Source organism: Strix aluco, chromosome 30 (assembly GCF_031877795.1).
Source record: "Strix aluco isolate bStrAlu1 chromosome 30, bStrAlu1.hap1, whole genome shotgun sequence".
NCBI lineage: Eukaryota > Metazoa > Chordata > Aves > Strigiformes > Strigidae > Strix > Strix aluco.
The window spans coordinates 3,015,909-3,036,888 of NC_133960.1; the positions used below are offsets into that span (position 1 = coordinate 3,015,909).

Consider the following 20,980-nt stretch of genomic DNA (forward strand, 5'->3'; position numbering starts at 1 on the left):
CCGCCCCGTCCCCCGGCGCCACCGGCCCCACGGCCCCGGGCGGGCGGCGACCACCTTTATTCGGTCTCTAGCGAGGGTCAGCGCGGCTGCGAACGCCGCGGGACCGGCCCCGGGCGCGGGGACGCCGCGGGGGGCGGGCGGGGGGCGGGCACGGCCAGCGCAGGGGACCGGGCACGGCCGGTGGGGGGACAGGGGACAGGGGACAGGCACAGCCGGCGCAGGGGACAGGGCCGGGGACAGGCACGGCCAGTATGGGGGGTGGGGGGGGGACAGGCATGGCCGTCCCGGGGTACAGGCACAGCTGGCACAGGGGACAGGGCAGGGGACAGGCACGGGTGGCACAGGGGACAGGCACGGCCAGCGCAGGGGAGGACAGGGCAGGGGACAGGCGCAGCCATCCCAGGGGACAGGCACGGCTGGCACAGGGACAGGCACAGCCGGCACAGGGGACAGGGCAGGGGACAGGCACGGCCAGCGCAGGGGACGGGTATGGCCGTCTTGGCCCCCCAGCAGACACCCCAGGGGACCAGCCCCTCGCCCTGGCCCCGCCTGGGGAAGGGGCCCAGAAGAGGCCCCAGGGCAGTGGCGCAGGACCCAGCCCCGCCGGAGCAGCAGCAACGTCTGAGCAATGTCCGAGGGCCCTGGCCCAGAGCGGGACCCCCTCGAGGGTCCCCGCGGAGGCTGCGTCACGGGTGGGGGTGCGCTGTCAGAGGACACTCTCCTTGCAGGTCCCGCTGAGGCTCCGCGGGCGGCCGCGCTCCAGCCGGCGGGCGGACAGGAGCCGTCGCAGGGACGAGGTGGAGCTCAGGTCGCCGCAGCTCTGCAGGTGGATGCCTTCGTGGGGCCGCTCCGCTCCCGGCCAGGCGCTCCAGGGAACCTGCGACCCCGTGGGGACAGGCTGCAGCTGCGTGGCTGGCACCCCTGCCCGCAGCACCCCGCGTTCTGGGGACGGCAGGGATGGCGGAAGCGTCTGTCATACGCGTACGCCGTCATTAGGGATGGGCTCGTTCCCATCGGGGCCTCCCGGGCTGCGCAAGGTTCTCCCGTGTCCCTTAAGCCGAGGCTGGGATGTCCCAGCGACTGCCTCCAGGCTGTGGTGACTCAGGGGCAAAGCCAAGCCGTTGCGACACGCACAATTTCCCTGATTTTCCCGCTCGTGGCTACAGTGGGGACCGAGGGGAAGGGGCTGCCACGCCAGGAAGGGCTGGGCAAGGGCAGTGCCGTGGGAAGGGGGCTCTGCCTGCAGCCCCGGCCTGTAGCCGGGGTGCTGACACCCTGAAGTGCCTGGCGGGGGAACGGGGACCTGGAAGGACCAGCGTGGAGATACTGGTGGGGACTGGAGGGAGGGAGAGGGTGTGGATGGGGCTCCCTGGAAAAGAGGAGCTGCCCACCTGCTTGTGCCCCTGGGAGCTGTGCCCGGGCACCTCCACGCCAGCTGCTGGGCTGCGCTTGGGTCTCTGCAGGAACCTGGCCACCAGCCCGCGGGTGCCCCGGCAGACCTTGAGGTCCCCCAGCGAGCGGGTCGTCGTCTTCGACAGCTGCTGCGTCACCTTCTTGGAGGGCAACAGCTTGTTCTTCCCCACTGAGCTGGCCCGGAGCAGCGGGGGGGAGTCACAGTGCGAACGGCGGAGCAGGCAGGCCTCGGAGCACAGCCCTGCGGAGATCACAGGATCATTCAGGTTGGAAAAGCCCCTCGGGATCAGCGAGTCCAACCCTCAGCCCGACTCTACAAAATTCTCCCCTACCCCACATCCCCCCACAGCTCATCCAAACGGCCCTTAAACACACCCAGGGATGGGGACCCCACCCCCTCCCGGGGCAGCCGTGTGGGATGCCAGGACACTGCTCCTGACGGGACGTGTCCCCGCAGCCCCTGGGGGCCCCCCCTCTCCCCTCCCCAGCCAGCGGGAGCAGTACCACCCCGTTGGGGTGAGCCTGATCCCCAAAAGGCTACAGAAACGCTCCCCCCATCTCTTTGTATATCCCAGTACATCCCAGTGCCCCGACCTGTATCCGCAGAGGAGTTGGACACAGTGTCCTCCAGTGCTTTGGTATAAATTTCTTCCCTGAAATCTGCTGGGAGCAGAACGAATGCTCAGGCTTTGGCAGCGCCCCGCACCGCTGCGCAGCCCCCCAGCACCAGCTCAGGCAGCACGACTGCCCCAGCAACCCCCCCTCCTCCCAGCCCCGCAGACCCCCCCAGCTCCCCCCATTCCCCTGGCACAACCGCCCACCTCAGAGCAGCTCTAATCCCGCCTGGCCACGGAGAAACGCCGCCAAAACCTGCGGCACATCCTGGCCGCCCCGGACAGACCCTGCCGCACACACGTCCCCCCGTCCCGGCCGCCGTTGCCACCTACCAGCTCGGCTGGCCGCCAGGACGCCGGGGTCACTGTGCGACCTCACGAGCGGGCGCTGGCTCAGCCCTGGGGCTGGGGACGAGGGGCAGGAGGTCTCGCTGTTGCGTCGTGGGTGGCAGAGGCGGCCGGCGCTGGGCCCCGCGGAGCGGCCGCCCCCTCGCCCCTGCAGCGAGCTCTTCTCCTTGAGCCGCACCTCGGGGAAGCAGGGCCCGACGCAGCGGGCCAGCCCCTCCAGGCGATTGCAGCTGTGGGTGACGGCTCCCCCCACCAAGATGCCGTCGTGGCCAGGCTCCGCCGTGGAGCAGGAGTAGGAGCGTTCCCCCCGCACCCGGGGCTGGGGCGTCTCCTCGAAGGGTCCCTGCAAGCCCAGCGTGGGGCTGCGCGCGTGGTGGCTGCACTGCACGCAGTCCACGCTCAGGCAGTAATCCGCGCGGCTGCGCTGGATGGAGCGGAAGAGGACGTAGTCGACGGAGCGCATGGAGCCCTGCAGCTCCAGGAGGCACGAGTCCTCCGAGGGGCTGCTGTCCCCGGGGATGTCCATGATCTCCGACATGATCAGGGACCCGCTGTCCATGGACACTGCGAGGAGCGGGTGTGAGTGAAGAGCCGTTAGGCAGGGCCGGTCCCCCTGAGGCGCCTCTCCCGTCCCACGATGCCCCAGCCCGAGGCGCAGCGCCGAGGCGCGCTCACCTTCCCCGCTGAGCACGATGGAGGGGACGCGGTCGCAGGTGCAGGCGTGCGAGCCGTCCGTCAGCTGCGAGTCAAACAGGGTGGCCTGTGGGGCGGCACGGTCAGGGCGCAGGCAGAGCAGGAGCCCAGCCCTGCCTGGCCATCCCCTGCCCGCAGCCCCCACCCCATCTCCCACCTGGCTGTCTCCCCGCAGCCCCATCACGGTCTCGTATGAAGGGGGGAAGTCGGTCGGGTAGAGGGGCACAGGGCTGTCCATGGAGCCGTTGTAGGTGATGCTGCAGAGGCGAGAGCAGAAAAGCCACGTCGGGTGGGACAAGCCCTGCCTGGGGGAGAAACAGGCCCCCCTGCTCCTCCACGACGGTAGCCCCGCTCCACCAGCCTGGGTCGCAGCTGAGTACCTCTGCGCGTCGGTCTCGGAGCTGCAGGTGTACTCGGGTGGGTAGTAGGGGGGTGGCGGCACCGGGGGCACGAATTCCTCAAAGTCCATCATGCTCTGCAGAAAGGTGTCAGGGGGGGACGTGCACTCCAGCGTCACGGAGCTTGAGCGCTGGGGGACGAGCTGCAGGGAGAGGGGAGGAGGGAGATGTGGGACCCCTCACCCAGAGATCACAGAATCATCGAGGCTGGAAAAGACCTTGAAGATCATCTAGTCCAACCATTAACCTAGATCCAGCAAGGGATGCGCGTCCCAGGCCTTAATCTGCACCCAGCTGAGGGCAGGTCCTGCCCTGGCACCCCAGGGCCCCCCCAGCCTGGGAGTGCTGCCCCCCAGCCCCGTCTGCTCCTGGGCCAGGGCTGGGACTCACCACATGGACAATGTCAAGGGAGAAGATCTGGATGCAGCACACAACAGCAGAGAGCGTGCAGACGATGGTGGAGAAGATGGTCAAGCCACAGACGCTGAAGAGGAGGTCCTGGGGAGGAGTGGGGTGAGCTGCGGGCGCCCCCAAAGCACGGCGGGGTGCAGAGCCGCTCCCTGGGGAGCCCCTTCCCCGCCCCGGGTCCCCACCTTGAGCGCCATGCGGATGCTCCGGCAGTCGGGGTTGGGGAACATGGTCAGCATCTCGCTCTGGCGGCTGCAGGAGGCGGGCGGGGGCTCCAAGCGGGCCTGGCAGCAGACGCACGAGTCCTTCTCCTGGAGACAAGGAACACCATGAGGGACCTCCGGATGCCAGGCTCTGCCCCCGAGAGCCGCAGACACGTGCCACCGCCGGAGCCCCTGCTCCGCAGCTCCCTGTGTCCCCGGAGCCCTGTGGCCAGGGCCAAGCTGCGCTCCGTTGCCCGGACGCACTGTGGCAGCCCCCGGCCTCCCTCACCCTCTCACAGGCCTCCAGGGACTTCACCAGCTGCGCGTTCTGGCAGGACAGGATAGACCCAGCGAGGCTCAGCATGACGCCCAGCACCGACAGCAGCGTGAAGAAGGTGATCTGCAGCGGGGAGGAGAGGGGCTGGAGCCGGGCCGGGCTGCGGAGCAGGGAGCCGACACATGCAGCTGCGCGTCTGGGGGCACGTGGGGCTGCTCGACCCCCTCGCGCTGCCCTCCCCATCCTGGCCCCCCGCCTGTGGAGGGGTTCCCCCCCCCAACACCTACCACCAGGGTGAGCGGCCGCTTCCAGGAGATGATGCCGATGAGCCCAGACAGCGCCAGCTGCAGACGCACAAGCCCAGGGGTGAGGACGGGGAGGGGTCTCTGCCAGGCAGCGGGGCCCAGAGCAGCCCCCGCCCTTGGGCAGAAGCCCCCCGAGCCCTGCGGGCCCAGAGCCAGCCCAGGAGCAGCAGGGCCGTAGGGGCAGCCCTGGCGCCACAAGCCTGGAGAAACTGCTGATTCAGGGCACTGGAGAGCCTGGGGACTGCAGGCAGCTCCGTGTCCGGCAGCAAACCCAGGCCAGGATCTGTGCCGCAGGGTCACCACGGGGGGCCCAGGGTCTGTCAGGGTCCTGCCCTCACCCCAGGCCTGCAGCAGGCAAGGAGCAGGGCAGGGCTGTCCTGTCCCCCGCCCCGGCGCCACTGCAGCACCCCCCACCCCCCTCCCTGCCTGCACAAACCTGCTCGGGGTTTGTCCAGAATGTGGCACCTCAACGCCCAGCCCGGGTAGCACCCCTGCAGCGCGCCGGGGGTCCCCGTCCCTCACAGAGTCACCCTGGGGGAACCCTTGGGATTCTCCCACAATGCACCACGGCTGCCACAGGCAGAGGGTGGGGGAGCAGCGGGGCTACACTCCCCTGGGACCGGCGGCAAATTCAGCATCCAGGGAGCTGTAGGGACCCGGCAGAGCAAGTCTGTGCCAGACCCCTCCCCGCGCTGCCCCGGCCCCAGACTCACCGAGAAGCCGGCCCAGGACGGGCAGGAGTGTCGGATCTTGGTGGAGGGTGTGATGGTGGCCGCCACCAGGCTGAAGGTGACGATGAGGACGCCCAGGATCACTTGGATGAAGCCCAGCACCAGCAGGATCTGCAGCCAGGTCCGCTGGCCGCGGAGGTGGGTGAGGCTGCGAGACGTGCGGCCGGTCAGCGAGCGGCTGGAGTCGCTGGGGGAGGGCATGGCTGCCCCGGGCGGCGAGCGGGGACAGTCCCCCCCCGAGCCCCGGGGCAGCCGGTAGCCCCGCGCCAGGACGGGGCCGGCCCGGGGGGAGCAGGAACGGACGCTCTGCGGGAACGGGCCGGGCTCCACCTTTCGCCTCCTGGAGGATGCTGAGGGCGGCTCTTCCCTGCCCCCCGGAGGGGTGCTCGGGGCAGCGCCCACGGCCACGCGGGACCCGCGGCCGCCAGAAGCTTCCGCGGGTTGTCGTGGGACCAGAACCGGCCTCAGCGGGAGCTGCGCATCCCGCCCGGAGAGGCGGCCTAGAGCTGCCGGCCGCAGGCCGAGCGCGGCCCCGGGGCTCGCTCCTCCCTCGCCGTCCCTCGAGCGCCGGGCCCCCGCCGGGGGATCATGGTGCCCTGCGGAGGCCGCCGGCCCCCGGGCCTGGCCGCCGGCCCCCGGGGCAGCGCCGGGAGGCGGGAGCCGCGGGCGGGCGTCCGGCCGCCGCCCAGGAGCATCCTCCGCGGGCAGCGGGCGCAGGGGCCGGGGCGCCCGCGGGGGCTGGGGTGGGGGTGTCCCCGCTGCCAGGAGCGCCCCCGGCACGGGCCGGTACCGGCGAGCGGCTACCGGCGGGCTCTCCGCCCCGCTCCCCGCAGCCCCGGCCCCGCGCGGAGCGGCTGGCGGGGACGCCCGGCCGGGGGGAGGCGGCGCGGAGCGCGTCCAAGCATCACCCCCGGCGGCGGCGGCCTCCGGGATCCGCGCTCCGCCGGGGGCCCGGTGCGGCGGGGGCCGCAGCCCGGTGGCCGCGGCAGGAGGCGGAGCGGGCGCGGCCGAGGCGCAGCTCCGGGAACGCTCCCGCAGCCGCCCGCCCCGGGGCCGCGCCCGCCCCTCCGCGGCACGCCGGGAGCTGTAGTCCCGCCCGCCCCACCGGGAAACCGCCGCCGCCCCGGCCCCGCCACTGCCCTCCCGGTCCCGCCGGTCAGCGCACGGAGACGGCGGAGGCACGGCGTGAAACTTCATTTATTCCTTAAATAAAACCGAAGGCGGCTTGGCGTCGGGCAGAGCAACACACGGGAGGCCGCAGCCGGCAACTGCCCCACGGCGGGATGGCCACTGCCAGCCCCCCCCACCTCCCGCGGGCGCTGACCCCCCCCAGATGAAGGCACGAACCCCTCTCGCCAGCCCAGGAGCAGTGGAGAGGAGATGGGGCAAAGCGGAACTCCTGAGCCCCAGCCCAGGGCCACCAGGCCCAGGGGATGGGAGCCACCAGGGGCTAGCGGGGACACAGGGCACGTTCTGGGCAGCTCAGCCCCCCCCCGCCCCACAATGGAGGGGGAAGGGCCCAGGGGAAGGGCTCGGTGATGGGTGAAGTGCCAGGGGGAGCAAGGGGTCACTGGCCCCAGGGCAGGCAGAGAGGAGGAGGAAGGGAGAAGCTGTTCACCCCCTCGCTGGAGGGGAGGAGGGAGCTGAGGGGGTGCCAGGACCCCTCCTCGGTGCCCAGCACCTGCCAGGCCTGGGGGCACACAGAGGGCTCAAGGCAGGAACCCCCCCCCGGCAGCTGCCTGTCCCAGCCCCACTCTCGGCACAGGCTCAGCTCAGCAAAGGGGAGAGGATGGGGAAAGGGAGGGGAGGGGGGCTGCCCCCCAGCTCAGCACCCTGGGGACACGGCCAGCCCCACCCCACCAGGGCAAAACCCTGGGGGAAGATGGGGATGGTTTTCTTAGCAGAGAATCGGGTCCGTGCCAAGGGGAAGGGGGGGAAAAGCCTCCACGGAAGAGCCAGCCCCTGCCTGCCCCAGGCCTGGGCCCAAGGGGGGGCCCTTTGTGCCCCAGGACACATGAGTGGCACAGCCAGGTGGGGAAACAGGAGAGCCCAGGGAAGGTGAGCAGCCGTTTTGGTCGCTGTCACCTGTCTGGAGGAGGCTCCGGCCCCCAGCAGCTGGTGCTGGAAGGGGGGACGATGCCAGGCGCAGGGCTTGGCCACGGCACCTCCCACCCTGCTCCTTCCTCAGTGCGCCGAGGGGAGGGGACCAGCACAAACCAGAACAGCCTCCATCCATGAGGAAAGGGGTTAGAGCAGCAGACGATTCAGGCACCAGCACTTCCAAGCTGGGATGAGGCAGCCTCTGAGAGCTGATGCAGACACACGGGGATCCAATGAAAGTGCAACTTGGATTTCCTCTTCCTTAGAAAGAGCCCACGTGCGGTGAGAAGCCGGGGCCCCTGCCTGGCTAGGGCGCCCGGAAGGCGTTGGTGGCAGCGCCCGCAGCAGCGTTGGCCGCCGCAGTGCGCACTGCCTGGTTGGAGAAGACCCCGGCAGCAAACTCCTCCTGTGCTTTCTGGAAGCTGGCACCTGTCCGGCGGTACAGGGAGTGGATCTGGAAGAGAGCAGTAGGCTCGGGGTCAGGGCACCGGCCCCGTTCCGGGCCCTCAGTGAACAGAGCTGTAACCCCACACCTGCCAAAACCCACCCTCATCCTCCCACAGGGGTGCTCTGGCCCCAAGGTTCAACCCAAACTCACCTTTTTCAGCATAATGATGCCCAACACAGCCACTGCTGTGAAGAATAAGGACACCAGGATCATCATCACAGCCACGGCCGTGTTCTTCCGCAGCGCTATCAGGCTCAATATCCAGCCACTGCAAAACAAGAGGCGGTGGCCCACAGGTTCCCTCTTCCCCACCTCCCTCCTCCCTTTCCGGGGTACTGGGCCGGCCGGGGCTCCCTGGGGTCAGCACAACGCGCACCTGAATCCCCAGTTTGGTATGCCAATCGCCTGCAGCACGTACATCACGTTCTGGGCAAAGAAGACGAAGAAGAAGACAAAGAAGTTGAACGAACTGTCACTCCTGGGAGAAAGAGACAGGCAAGGTTAAGGCACGGAGAAGAACTCTCAAACCTTCCTTAAAGCGGGGGACACAAGGAGAACGTGAAGCTCAGTGCAGAATCACCACATCCCCCAAAACCAAAGGGCACAAGGAGCTGGGACAACATTGGTGCCACAGGCGGGGCAAGGGCCCGTTCAACCGAGCAGCCCGGTCTCCCCAGCTTCCAGCACCAGCCACCCCCCCTCACCGCTTTGCTGGCCCAGGAGCTCAAGCGTATACACACCTGAAAGCTTTGTACATCGGCCTATACCAGCAGACAAAGGAGCAGGGCGTGTAGAGGAGAGCCCAGAGAATGGAGAGGCCAAACCCAGAACCGGACGAGGGCTCCACACAGAACCAGGCCAGCGAGGACAAGAAGTTCAGGAAGAGAGCAATGGTGCTGGCTGAGGAAGAGGACGTGGGTCAGGCTCAGCCTCCCAGCCCCGGGTGCCACGTGTTAATCACGACTCCTCCAGCGCAGCAGCGCTCACACACACACAGGATGCCTGCTCTACCCCCTGCCAGGATCTGCCCTGAGATTTCCCCCAGGGACTCACCCATCCAGAGGTAATACATGGTAGTAACGGTCTTCTGGAAGTCCGCTGGGATCTCCACGGGGATGTCTTGGTAGAAGCAAGGCTTCACCGGGCAGAAGGACGGCAACGGGGGCCAGTTGTTCAGCCTCGCTGCGGGAGGAAGGAGGCGGGAAGGAGAGAGCAGGGGTGCTGTGTAGGGGGGGCCGAGGGGAAGGTGGCCACATCCCTCCCCTGCCCCACAGGCCACTCACTTCCAGCGCCGCCGAGGGCCGCGTTCTGCAGCTCCCTCTCCCGCCGGTCCAGCTCCTCCGCCTTCCGGTTCAGCTCCTCCTGCCGCTTCAGCAGCTCAGCGGTGGCGGCGGCGGCCGAGGCCTGTGGGGGAACACAGGCCCTGGGGCTCCCGCCTCTTCCCCGGCCCGGCCCGCGGCTGCCCCCGCCCCGCCCCGTACCTGCGTGCCGTAGGAGCCGTAGTTCCGGGGCTCCGTGGGGCTGGCTTTCCGCGGGGGCTGCGCGGCCGCCTGCGGCGGGGCCATGCCGGGCGCTGGCAGGGGCGGCGGAGCCGCCGACGGGGCCTCGTACGGCGGCGGCGGCTGCAGGAAGAAGAGCAGGCCGGTGAGGTGCCGGTCGCCGCGGGGAGGGCCCCGGCCACCGGGGAACGGCCCGCCCCGCCCGCCGCCTCACCGCGCCGCTCTCGAAGGGGTTGTAGGCGTCCAGCGCCGCGCGCTCGGGGCCGGGCCGGGGCTGCACCGCCGCGGGGTCCTGCAAGAGACGCGGCCGGGGTGACGCGGGGGCCGGGCCGGGGCCGCCGCCACTCCCCTGGACGGGACGCACCTGGAAGGGGTTGTCCGGGAGCACCGCGGGGCCGCCGCGTTGGGCCATGGCCGGACCGGGACCGGGACCGGGACCGGGACCGGGAGCGCGACCGCCGCTGCCTCAGCCCCTCCGCCACGTGGCCCCGCCCCCGCCGCCGATTGGCCGCCACGCCGTGACGTCACCGGCCCCGCCTGCGGCCCGCGGAGCCTCGCTGCAGGGGGCCTCTGCGCACGCGCGGGGCCAGGCCGGGCGGCGGCGAGCACGTGACGCGGTCACATGTCCGGGAGTCACGTGCCGGTGCAGCCATTTTCCCCCCCCGCAGGGGTCGCCGGGAGCGCGTCCCCATGGCAACGCCGGACCGGGGCCAGGCCTAGGCCTCTCCGCCGCCCGGGCCCTATCGTACCCCCCGGGTTCCCGGTGTCCCATCCCAGGGCCAGGCCCCCATGTCCCCCTGGTTCCCCCATGCCCCGGCGGGTTCTGGGTCCCCCGCCCAGCGCCGACTCCTCTACCCGGCGATGGCTCCATTCAGCCAGGCCTCCCGCGGCAGCGGGCCCCTCCTGCAGGTCCCCCGGAGGCCTCACGGCCAAACCCCTCGGCTGGGCTTTTACCGGACGCCTCTTACCGGGGCGGCATCCAGCCTGCACGGAACGCCCCCAGGCCTTACCCTCGGGGAGGTCAGGGGGGGTGCAGCAGAGCAGCTGTTTCACCGAGCCCACCCGAACCAGCCATACAGCAGACTCCAGGGAAGAATTCGTGGCATGAGGAGCAGCTTGGGGAATTTAACTTTTGTGTCTCCTGGGCCAGTTATTTATAGGGATCCCTGCGTCCATCAACTACCAGCTGCACGTGGACAGCATACCGACATCCGCTGCCAAACGGGATTCCTCATCATCCTGAGAGCAGCAGCACAGGACATCTACCCGTACCCGCCTCTGGTTCCTGTCCCAGCTCTCAGTGCTTAGCAGCAACCGCACCTCTCCGCTAAAAATATTCTTTAGCCTCTGAACACAGACTTACAAAGTTACACACAAATCCAGGAGCTCCCACTTCAACCCAGACAGCTGCTCCCTTGAGCTGTGCTGTCTGCTGGGGTGGTAAAAGCTGTGGATTCAGGTTTTGGACACTGGTGTGAGTTAAGGTTTTTTTAAGCCTGAGACAGACTGCAGGTATTATTTGGTCGGTCTAATTCTCCTCCGGATTCACCCAGTTGCTGGCTACACATGCAGCAGGACATGGTCTTCCCCTGCTCCTGTTCCCTGGCACACACCACCCGGCTGGCTGCTGCCTAGCTAAGCAATACCACAGGAGGCAGGTGAAAGCTTCCAGGCCAAGCTCTTTAAGTTAGGATCACAAGCTCATGAAGATGACTCAATGTCACCCCTCCTGAGACTCTCCCCCACTAACTCCAGGTGAAGCTGGACTTTTCCTTTATCCCTCTGCGTGATGACAGTCTGCCAGAGCCAGGACACAGCCTGGCACAGACAGATGGTGCCGCAGCAGAGCGATAAGCTCCTGCAGAGCAGATCATGAGTGTCTGCTGTTACAGACACCACCCCAGCAAGACTCTCCCAGACACGCTGGCAAAGCATCTACACAGAGCTGCCATCAGGTCTGAAACATCCTCAGCAATTCCCATGGAACAGTCCAAGCCAAGGCTGAGCTGGTAAGAGCCCAAAAGGCACAGACACTGGGCTGTGTGCTTGGCAGCCGAATGTGGGTACCTGGACACCCGTTTTCCAACAGCCATCACCCCTAGCCAGTGCTCCACCCCTCGAGGGAGCAAGAGGTTTCTCTAGTAAAGAGAACACAGTATCTTGAAGTACCCACTGTCCTTTTTCTGTATCCCACCTCAATCCTGATCTGTACCCAGCCTGGTCTTTGCTGCCCCCCACACCAATTGCAGCCTCAGAGGGCCAAAACCAGCTCGTACCCAGTGCACACGCTCAGGCCAGCATCCAAGCTTGGGAGAAGTGGTGCGGGTGGATGGAACTGGCTTTGTTACCGAGTTTTCTGGATCACTAAGTACCTTTCATCCCACCACAAGAGGATGCACCTTCCTTCCCTCTGCAGGGTGCAGCACACTGCCACTGTACTCCAGGAGCACAACCGACCCACAGAACAGCCCCAAGAGGGGCTGCTGCTGGTCCAAACCCAGATCAGGTCGTTTATTCACTTCATATTTATTTTTCACAAAGACTGTACAAAATTCTTATAAAACTCTGGTGTGGGGATGGGCTATGACATTGATCCAAAAAATAATTCCCATGCAGTCCCACCAGTTTCATAACTTACAAGGAAACAGATAAGCTACAGAGAGCTGTGAGTCCTGGAGTATTTACAGCGAGGAGGGCAGGAGAGAACAGGAGACAAAGCAACATGTGAACAGAGGTATTTACAGTATGGACATACAGGCCCCCTCGCCTCATGATAACGGCAGCAGCAATAGCAGGAGGTCAGGCCCGTGGTGCTCAGAGGCCGATATAGAATATGGGCTATTTACAGTATCTCACATATTAACAGCTTTACAAACGTGTCCAGGGAGTTCTTCTCATGTATAAAAAAAAAAAAGCACCAAGTGTCTGAATAGAAATCACACAGGCCTCCACGGGGGCTAGAATCTGAGGGCAGGCTGGCACCTGTGGCGTCACCGGCTGATGTCTCTGCTAGAGTCCCACATTTTTGTGCTCGGCTCCATCTCCAACATGTCAAAGAAGGGGTGCTTGAGGGCTTCGGCCAGGGTGATGCGCTTGGACGGCTCGTACTCCAGCATGCTCTCAATGAGGTCAAAAAGGCGGTGATGGTCCTCAGCCTCAGAGGTCAGGTATCGCTGGGGAGGTGGAGGGGAGAGGTTAGGGCCAAGCACCCTGCCCCGGTATGTTCCCTGGGCTCAACGGACAGCTAAGCTAGGGGAAGACTGGTTTGTTCAGACCGTCACTCATCCTAGACCTGAATTCTGGGCTGCTTTACCCAGCATGAAACTGCCGAGTTTTCACCCCCCCCCCCCCCCCCCCGCCCCCCATCTTTCCCAGGCACTTCCTGAGGTCTCCGTGCCCTCCTCCTCCTCCTCCTCCACTTCAGATTAAGCTCAGCCTGCAGCAGTCTTCCTAGTTTATGTCTGGGACAGCCAAGGCTCCTTTGGAAAGACACTGGTCTGACCCTTTTGGTGGCCCAACCTTGCCCACAGGAAGAATCTTCTCAACTGGGGCAGGCACTATAAAACTCTGCAATGAGAAAAGGATAAAGCAACCGGGTGCTCCTGCCCACCCCACCTTACCCGCAGCGGCTTGCAGTTTTCCCTAACATAGCGGCCAGCAGAGGTGTTCTCATCCCAGTCCAGGCGGCCATGGTAGAAATATTTCTGTTTCCTGTCAGAGTAAGAGGTGGGAACAGGTTACCCCAAGCACAAAACATCTTGCAGCAACACACCAGCCCTGGCAGCGGACACTACTCGGGACGCTGCGGCAGCACGGACGACCGGCTCAGCAAGCAGCTTCAAAGCTCGATCCCTCAGAGAAATGCTACACATGAAGCAGGAGAGAGCTGGTAAGCTTGTGGTGCCCAGCTGGCCCTGCTCACCTCGTCTTCCGGATCATCCGAGAAGGAATTGGCCCCAAGATCCTCTCCATCATGGCCAGGTGCTCCCGGTTGTCGTGTGTCTGAGAGAGAGAAACGTAAAGGGAAGGCATGGAACAGGTTCCAGTCGTTCTGCCTCCAGCCCTGGGTGTTCCCTGGTTCAGAACCCCTTGCTGGGCAACACCGTGGTTGTCTCTACAGACTGCAGTGATGGAGGTAACCCCATCAGTCCCAGAGGCTCCTGGCTGTACTGGGAAACAGCCAGTAGCCATACAGCATACAGTTCTCACCTGGAACAGGGTGAAACCCACATAATACTCAAAGATGATGCAGCCAATGCTCCACACATCACAGGGCTGGCTCCAGCCAAGCTCTAAAAAACAATGTTTTTTAAATAAAAGATCCAGTTACGGCCTAAGATTCCAAATCCCTCTCCCTCACCCTTTGAAAAACAAAACAACTGGAAAAACAATTCCCCTTCCAACCAGGCTTCTGACACGCTGGTGGCAACATACTGCCCAGCTGGTAGCAATGTCAAAACACCAACTTACAAGTTGTTGGCCCTCACAGAAAAGAGCACCGTAGAGCACGTTAAATAAAGCACTTCTCATCTCCCAGGGTAAACCCAGGACAGCTACCGAGTGATGTGGAGGCAAAACGCTCCTTAATCCAGCAGGCAGCACCCACTGCCCTCGGGGCGAATGCCCACCGCGGTACCTACCCAGGATGACTTCCGGGGCCCGGTAATGCCTGGTAGACACGATGGTGCTGTGATGTTCGTGATCAAACGTGGCGCTGCCGAAGTCCACCACCCTGATGGCCGTGCTCTTCACACTCCGCTCATCCCGCTTCTTCACGAGGGAGAACGGTATCAGTTACTCAGGAGTTTTGAGATGCAGATTTAGCCCCTTTACACAGCCAAGCTTTTGCCACCACAGGAGGGGAAGGCTTCAGAGGGTAGTGCTGGCACAGCCCCCAGACAAACTCCCACGTCAGGCAGTGGTCCCTATGGCTTTAATTTATAAACTGCACGGGCAGTTCATGCAAGAGACAGGCCCTGAGTCCATTAACCCCGTGTCTCCTGGGGCCATGTTCCAACTCCTCCCACCCACTGATAAGATCAGGGATACCAAGAACCCCGGAGAAGACCTATAGCACAAGGCAGCACTGTTACCTTTTCCAGGTTATAGGAGAGTTCGTAGTCAGAGTTCACGAAGAGGATGTTCTCCGGCTTGAGGTCAGTGTGAGTGAGTTTATTGTCATGCAGAACTGAGGAAGCAAACAAGAGTCGGGGTGACGGAACAGAAGCAGAGCGAGGCTGCACCCACCCGAAGAGCGAACACCATTAATTCAGTCTGCTCATACTGGCACTGGTTTAGCCCACATTTAGAGCTGGGTGTGAACAGTCAGGCTAGTCCAGGCCAAGATGCTTTGGCAGAAGCACAAAGATTTATCGTATTGATCACCAGAATGTGTAGGGGGGGTGGATGCTGAAGTGCCCTGAGCTACTGCCAGCCCACATGCATCGGAAAACATTACAATCAGGAAAATAAAAAGGATTCATTCCAAGCACACATTCACCACTGGCGGGGCAGGAAGGCTCAGTCTCAGAACTGGCACAGCAGTACCACAGCGAAACACGGCTGCTTTGGGCCACCAGTTGCAGAACTGGCAGGGACACTGGGAGCTGCACAGCTCTCCAGGTCAGTCAAGGACCAGCGGAGAGCAGAGCAGCGAACACTTACATTTCACAGCCTGGCACACCTGGTAGGCCATGTGCCGTACTTGGTGGATGGGGTAAGGCAGATAGTTGTTGTCCTTCAGGAAATCAAAGGTGCTGAGCCCCAGCAGTTCGAAGGAGATGCACATGTGGCCGTGGTAGTCAAACCAGTCAAACATCCTGACACAAAGACTGAGAGAAAAATTTTGATTCGGGACAGATCTGCACGCACCACTCGGCTATGTTATCCCTGCGCCAGGCTCCTCCTTTCCTTGCTCAGTCTGTATCCCATAGCAAGCCAATACGCCTCAAAAACTAGCCACAAACGAATTCACTCACACAAAATCAAGAATCTCTCATCCCATTCCCGCAACTGTGCTAAGGCGGTTTGCCCTTCCCTTCTAACACCAAGAGCACACTCACTTTGTGTTCTCAGGATCCTTCTCGTTGATTTTCTCCAGCACATTAATTTCCAGTCGAGCAGCCTCTTTGTATTTCTCTACATTTTTAATGATTTTGAGAGCAACACGTGCACCACCCCTGGGGGAGAAACAGGAAGAAAGCGCAAGATCACCCCTGAGCTGGGTCAGCGAGCCTGCGCCCTGCCAAAAGGACTTTCTGAACCAGCCTCACCCCGTGCAGCACGGCCTTCCACCACCCTCGCTCAAGCCAGAAGTTGGCTGTTATTAAGGCGTGTCCACCAAAGCAACGCCTTTCCCTCCCTACCAACAGCCCTGAGGCTCCCCCCAACCCCTCTCCAACACATGGGCGACCCAAGAGGGCGAGTGCCCTGACCAGCAGAGGAATACTGGAAATGAAGAGACTCATTTTCACCCTCAGACTCCCACGTTAAACACAAAAAGCTCCGACACCAGCTGCGGCCTCTCTTTTTCCCCTCACCACAACGCCCCTTCCCTGTCCCAGGAGCAGACGTACCTCCGGTGATCGATGCACTGCACCACTCTACCGAACGTGCCTTCCCCTAAGGTGCTAATAATCTCATCTGGGAGGGAGAGAAAAAGAGGAATGGAGATGAGAGAGTGAGCACGACCTGGATGCAGCGCATACACAAGGCAGAGGAGAATGCATTGCAACACCTAACCTGCACACAGCTTGAGAGACCGGAGCAGCGGAAGGCTGACACCGGCTGCACAAGGCAACTGCCCTAGTTCCCTGGCACTTCAGTAACAATACAAAATATAAACGTAGCTTTAACAAAAGGGGAAGGAAAAGGAGAGGGTTTCTCTTTAATAAACAATGAAAATAAAATGAAACAGAAAGATAAGACAGATCTGCGACTGCGATGGGAGCTTAACTAGAGAGCTAAATTATGTTACGATTTGGCTGTACATCTTTCTTGTAGCCAGTCGCCGACGCGATAGATCAGATGCCCCTCGTCGTCGTCCTCCACACTCTTGGCCCTTCTGCTGCTCTGTCGACTCCGCTGCTGGCCCAGGCAGACAGGGAATTCATCATTCACCAATCAGATTTTCAAACCAGCGCAGCAGCCAGCGTCACGCATTGGTTGGTTTGGAAATTCACATGGTTGTTTGAGGAGGGGTTGCAGGAGGAGATTCCCAGCCAATTCATACGGCACAGAGGAATATATAACGATAGGGATATTGCAAGGGAACATGTCAAGATACAACACACTAGCTCAGAAAAGAAAAAAACAGTTTGCTTTTCGTTGTAGCAAAAAAAAAAAAAAAAAAGAAAAAAAAAGAAAAAAAAGAACCTACAAACAGCCCCACCCGAACCAGTGTGAGAGCAGAGACGGTCAGAACAAGGGCTAGTGGAGGGGCAGTGGAAGGGGCCAGCTGCTCTCGCTCCTAGGGGGGCTCGGAGAGGAACGGCACTGGCCTTTGGGTCCTGGATAATGCCAAGAGAGCACACCGAAGCACAACTCTGCAGCCGGGCGCTCAGTGGCCGCGGGGAGAGGCTCACTTCAGCCCCACGGCAGCCACTGAGGAAAGGCAGCAGAAGGCAGGTGCTGGGAAGTCCTGCACAAGCAAAGGGCCAGGCTGCCCCACGCAGGCAACCCCCCATCCCACTCCAACAACCACCCACATAGCTTCCCCCAGCCCCAACACTCAGAAAAAGATGAATTCAGAGATCTCAGAAGCAACTCTCGGTACAATGATCCATCCAAAACCAGAGAGAATTTATGAGTGACTGTCTGGGGGAAGATGTGACACTTCTTCCTAGACCCTCCCCCAGAGAAGCTGATCCTGGAAGGACTAATTTCCAGGAGAGAAGCAGAGGCCCAACAGGGAATAGGGACAGCCTGGGATGAGGCAGATAAGAGGTTTATGCCAGAGAAGAGAAAATTCCTGCCTTCAGTTCTTCAGCTAGGTATCCCCACACCTGGGAGCAACCGGTCAGCAGACTTGGGACCCGAATCCAGCCCACAATCCCATCCCTGGACATACAGCCAGAACAGACCAGACAACACTGAGAGCTCCACACACAGAGCAGAGAACGTGTCTGGGGTCTAACAGAAGTGGAAGGTGAACAGCAGAACAGACAAGAAGAGAAAGCCAGGGACACTGCTGGGAAGAGCCTGGGATGGTTGCTGCCTCCACCTGAAGTGACCGGTCCACAAGCTCTGCTCCTTTGCAAAACCCCTCGCACAACATCCCACGTCAGCTGGGCCCACCCAGAAGGATCCTGCTCTGACGCAGCGCCTAACCCTCAGAAACGGGGCGGGGGGGGCTTCCTGCCACAGACCACAGGCCCGAACCAGGGACCGCAGGGACCACCCCGCCTGTGGCAGGCAGACCGAGCTCTCTGGGACCAGGATCAGCTGAACGTTTGCTGTACAAACTCTGCACAAAAGCCTGCTTGGCTGGGGCTCCTAAACAGCTCTTACTGAGCACGGCCGAACAAAAGCAGCGCTCTGCAGGGATAAAGGAGCTGAGGACTGCAGCACCACCCCGGGGGACACGCCAGCCTCGCAAGGCACGCCTGTCCTCCTCCCACCTCTGAGCGGGCAACACTAAGAGGGTCTGAGCTGCCTGTGCCCAGCTGGCACAGGGCAGCCGCTGCCGAGGCGCATCAGGATGCTGGACAGGAACGGCTGTCTGCATCAAAGGCTTTCTACGCATTTCTCAAGCGGAGTCCGAGAGAGCGTTAGAAAGTGAGTTTTCTACTTACCCAGCTCGCCACCTGGGAGAGAAAGGTTACAGGGGAGGCCCAGCACAGCAGGATACTCACCGATGAGGAGCGACTAAAGGACCGGCTGCGGCGCCGCCTCCGCCTGTGCTTACGCCGGCTGCTTTTGCAGCTCCGGTAGCTGCCCTCGCGGTCCCGCGAGCGTCGGTACTCGTAGGAATGACGGTACTCGGGTTCATAGTAGGCTTCCCCTCGCTCGCGGCTGTAATCGTTCCGCCGGTAGCTGTCACAGTAACGCCGGTCGTAGGCCCTCCTGTCTGCCGAGTGGTCGTCGTAGCTAGGGAGGGGGAGCACGCCAAGGGGATTCGATTACGAACACCGCCCTGGAAGTTACAGCTCAGAGCGCAGCAAAACAGGGCCCAGGCCACCCAGAAGCTGGATTGACCACAGAAGAAACACCACAGGAAGGTCCCGCCTCATCTTTGCAGACTCACCTCCTGGATCGAACGTGGTAACTGTCCTCCCGACGGTGCCGACGGTCACGCTCGCTGCTGCTCGACCGCGACCGTGTCCGCCGTCTCTTGTGTTTGCGACTTCTGTAGCGCTCGTGATAGCTGCCTCGGCTGCTGCGCTCCGACGAGCGGTACCTTCTAGAGTGAGGCATCTACGGGGACAACACGACTACGTGAGGCAGTTGCAAGGGAGAAAAAACAGTGCAGATCGTCAGTGGCCAAGGAGCTGCTGGGGCAAGGAGCAGGGAGGCAATCAGAGCATTTCTGGGTAGGCCGGGAGGATTTGAGAGGGAGGGGACAAACTTCTGAGAGATCCCAGAACCCTGCCCGAGAGAGGGTGCGACCACCCCCACAGGCTGTGCTTGCTGCAGTGCTGTTTTCCAGGTTACTTTCCCCTCTTCACACCCATCTCTACTGGCCACAGCTGCACCAGCAACATTTGCACCTTCAGGGCTTCCACCTTCTCTCTTCAAACTAACATGCTCCCCAGGAAGGAGAGAAGCACCACCAAGGAAAACTGAAGGAAGGTGAAATGAAGCTCAGGATATCACCAGTGTTTGGCCCAAAGTCCTTGAGACACCTAAGTGGGCAGCTCCTGAAGCGATGCTGCCGGTTTACAGCCAAGCAAGCGCCATCTACACTTCCCACTGCAACGGGGGAGGGTCCTACAGCACCCAGGGAGCAAACCCACCCTTTCCACGTGCGATAACAAAGCCTTGTAGACCTGACCTCAGAGGGAAGTGCTCACCTCCACCTCTCTGGTGGGACGTGGGAGTCAAGAGCGAAGGAGCAAATCCCTCGGTAAGATGGATTCCAGCCCTGAAGTGCTAGATCGGGACCCCGCTCCCACCGCCAGACCTCACTTCACCCCTCTAAGACACTCCCTGCACGTATTTTTGTTTCGAAGCCTCAAGCTGCTCAATCTGCCTCATCTCCCCAGGCAAGAAGCTGGAGCTCCCTTTGTCCACGGACCTTCCACCGGTGACTTTTTCCCCCCCCGGAAAGGTACTCGCTCACCCGGCTGCCTTCCCACACCCACCCCTACGCTGCCGCTACCGCCAGAAAGGCAAAACCGCCCCCAGGGATGCAGCGACCTGGGGGCGCGGGCTCGTTACACCCGAGCAAGTTTCACCCCCTAGAGCAAGGCCCGGCCCTACGGGGCCGCTCCCGGTTCCCCCCGGTTCGGCGGGGTCTCGCTGCGCCCACAGCAGGCGCCGAGCGCAGCACCGGGGCGTCGCTTGCAGCCTCTAATTAAAGGCAGCGTGAGAAGGCGACGCTGGCTGCCCGCCAAGGCCGGGCACCCTCCTCAGAGCAGGCGAAGCCCGCACCGGGGCGTTTCGCAGCAGGTCTGGAACCGGTTTGGGGACGATGATGGCGGCCGCGCTCACTGCCCTGTTCCGCCGCCGCCGGGTGGGGCCTCCACCGCGCGCGGGGCCGCGCTGAGCGCCAAAAGCGGAAGCCCCGGGGCCCGGCCGCGAAGCGGGGGAGGGGACCCGGACACCGGGAGAACCCGGGGCCGAGGGATGGGGCGGCGGGTGGGGAACCTCCCGCCCCGGTGCCACAGGGCCCGGCCGCGGCCTCCTCGGGCCATCCGGCCTCGCCACCGCCCTCGCCGGAAACGCCCGGGCCACCGGGCTGCGGGTGCATCCCCGCGAGGATCCGCCGGCCCGGGCCTGCCCCGCGCGGCCCCGGGCCGCCCCCGCCAGCCACGGAGGCCGCGGCCTACCCCCGCCCCGCCCCGCCGCGCCGCGCCCCGCCGCGCCCCGCCGCACCGTCCTCGCAGCCAGCCCGGTGCGCTTGTCCCACAGGAAATCCGTGATGGCGGCCGTGGGCCCCCGGGAATCCCGGGCCCCGCTCCAGCTGCTCCGGCTCCGCCGCTCGCTGCCGCCGCGCCGCGCCGCGCCCCGCCGCGCCGCCGATCCGGGTCCCCGCCAGGCCGCGCGCAGCTCCCCGCGGCGCCGCGCACGCACGCCCCACGCACGCACGCACGCGGTGCGTCACGGCGCCGCCTGAGCCCCGCCCCGCTCCCAGCGGCGGCGGGGCGGGGCCGGGGCGGGGCCGAGGGGCGGGGCGAGGCGCTGGCCGTCGCCCCCGGAGCCCCGCCCGCCCCGCCCGCCGCGGGGTCCCGCGCCGCTGCCGCCGCCGCCGCCGCCGCCGCCGCCGCCCGGGCCTCGCTTGCTCGGCGTGCCGCCGCTCCGGTGCCGCCGGCGCCTCCCCACCGGTGGCGGGGCCCGGCCGCCGCGCCCGCGCCAGGGTGTACGCAACAGGCGGGCGCCGGCGA

General features: G+C 63.8%; 3 protein-coding genes across 5 annotated transcripts; all 3 read right to left on the reverse strand.

Moving 5' to 3' along the window:
• Positions 1-41: 41 nt before the first annotated feature.
• Positions 42-6,589, reverse strand: ENTREP3 (endosomal transmembrane epsin interactor 3). Of its 2 annotated transcripts, none has more exons than XM_074809590.1 (12): positions 5,373-6,589; positions 4,642-4,698; positions 4,367-4,477; positions 4,060-4,185; positions 3,857-3,964; positions 3,449-3,609; positions 3,226-3,325; positions 3,051-3,135; positions 2,361-2,939; positions 2,008-2,073; positions 1,392-1,654; positions 42-877 (listed from the first exon to the last, which is right to left on the reverse strand). In XM_074809590.1, exons 1-12 carry the CDS (start codon positions 6,585-6,587, stop codon positions 707-709), a joined length of 3,042 nt encoding a protein of 1,013 aa, XP_074665691.1. In that variant the 5' UTR covers positions 6,588-6,589; the 3' UTR covers positions 42-706. The 2 variants fall into 2 exon arrangements, with proteins under 2 accessions (XP_074665691.1, XP_074665690.1); XM_074809589.1 differs by having other exon boundaries at positions 2,008-2,076.
• On the reverse strand, positions 6,570-9,932 carry SCAMP3 (secretory carrier membrane protein 3). Its single transcript, XM_074809596.1, has 9 exons — positions 9,802-9,932; positions 9,652-9,729; positions 9,420-9,560; positions 9,222-9,342; positions 8,992-9,120; positions 8,679-8,838; positions 8,315-8,416; positions 8,089-8,206; positions 6,570-7,944 (listed from the first exon to the last, which is right to left on the reverse strand). Exons 1-9 carry the CDS (start codon positions 9,847-9,849, stop codon positions 7,798-7,800), a joined length of 1,044 nt encoding a protein of 347 aa, XP_074665697.1. The 5' UTR covers positions 9,850-9,932; the 3' UTR covers positions 6,570-7,797.
• Positions 9,933-11,947: 2,015 nt separating this feature from the next.
• CLK2 (CDC like kinase 2) lies at positions 11,948-20,646 on the reverse strand. Of its 2 annotated transcripts, none has more exons than XM_074809593.1 (13): positions 20,472-20,646; positions 18,682-18,851; positions 18,290-18,524; positions 16,427-16,520; positions 16,013-16,079; positions 15,500-15,616; positions 15,102-15,268; positions 14,531-14,625; positions 14,078-14,207; positions 13,647-13,729; positions 13,360-13,439; positions 13,058-13,148; positions 11,948-12,610 (listed from the first exon to the last, which is right to left on the reverse strand). In XM_074809593.1, the coding sequence occupies exons 2-13, from the start codon at positions 18,849-18,851 to the stop codon at positions 12,428-12,430; spliced, it is 1,512 nt and encodes a 503-aa protein (XP_074665694.1). In that variant the 5' UTR covers positions 20,472-20,646; the 3' UTR covers positions 11,948-12,427. The 2 variants fall into 2 exon arrangements, with proteins under 2 accessions (XP_074665694.1, XP_074665693.1); XM_074809592.1 differs by having other exon boundaries at positions 16,427-16,523.
• Positions 20,647-20,980: the final 334 nt, after the last annotated feature.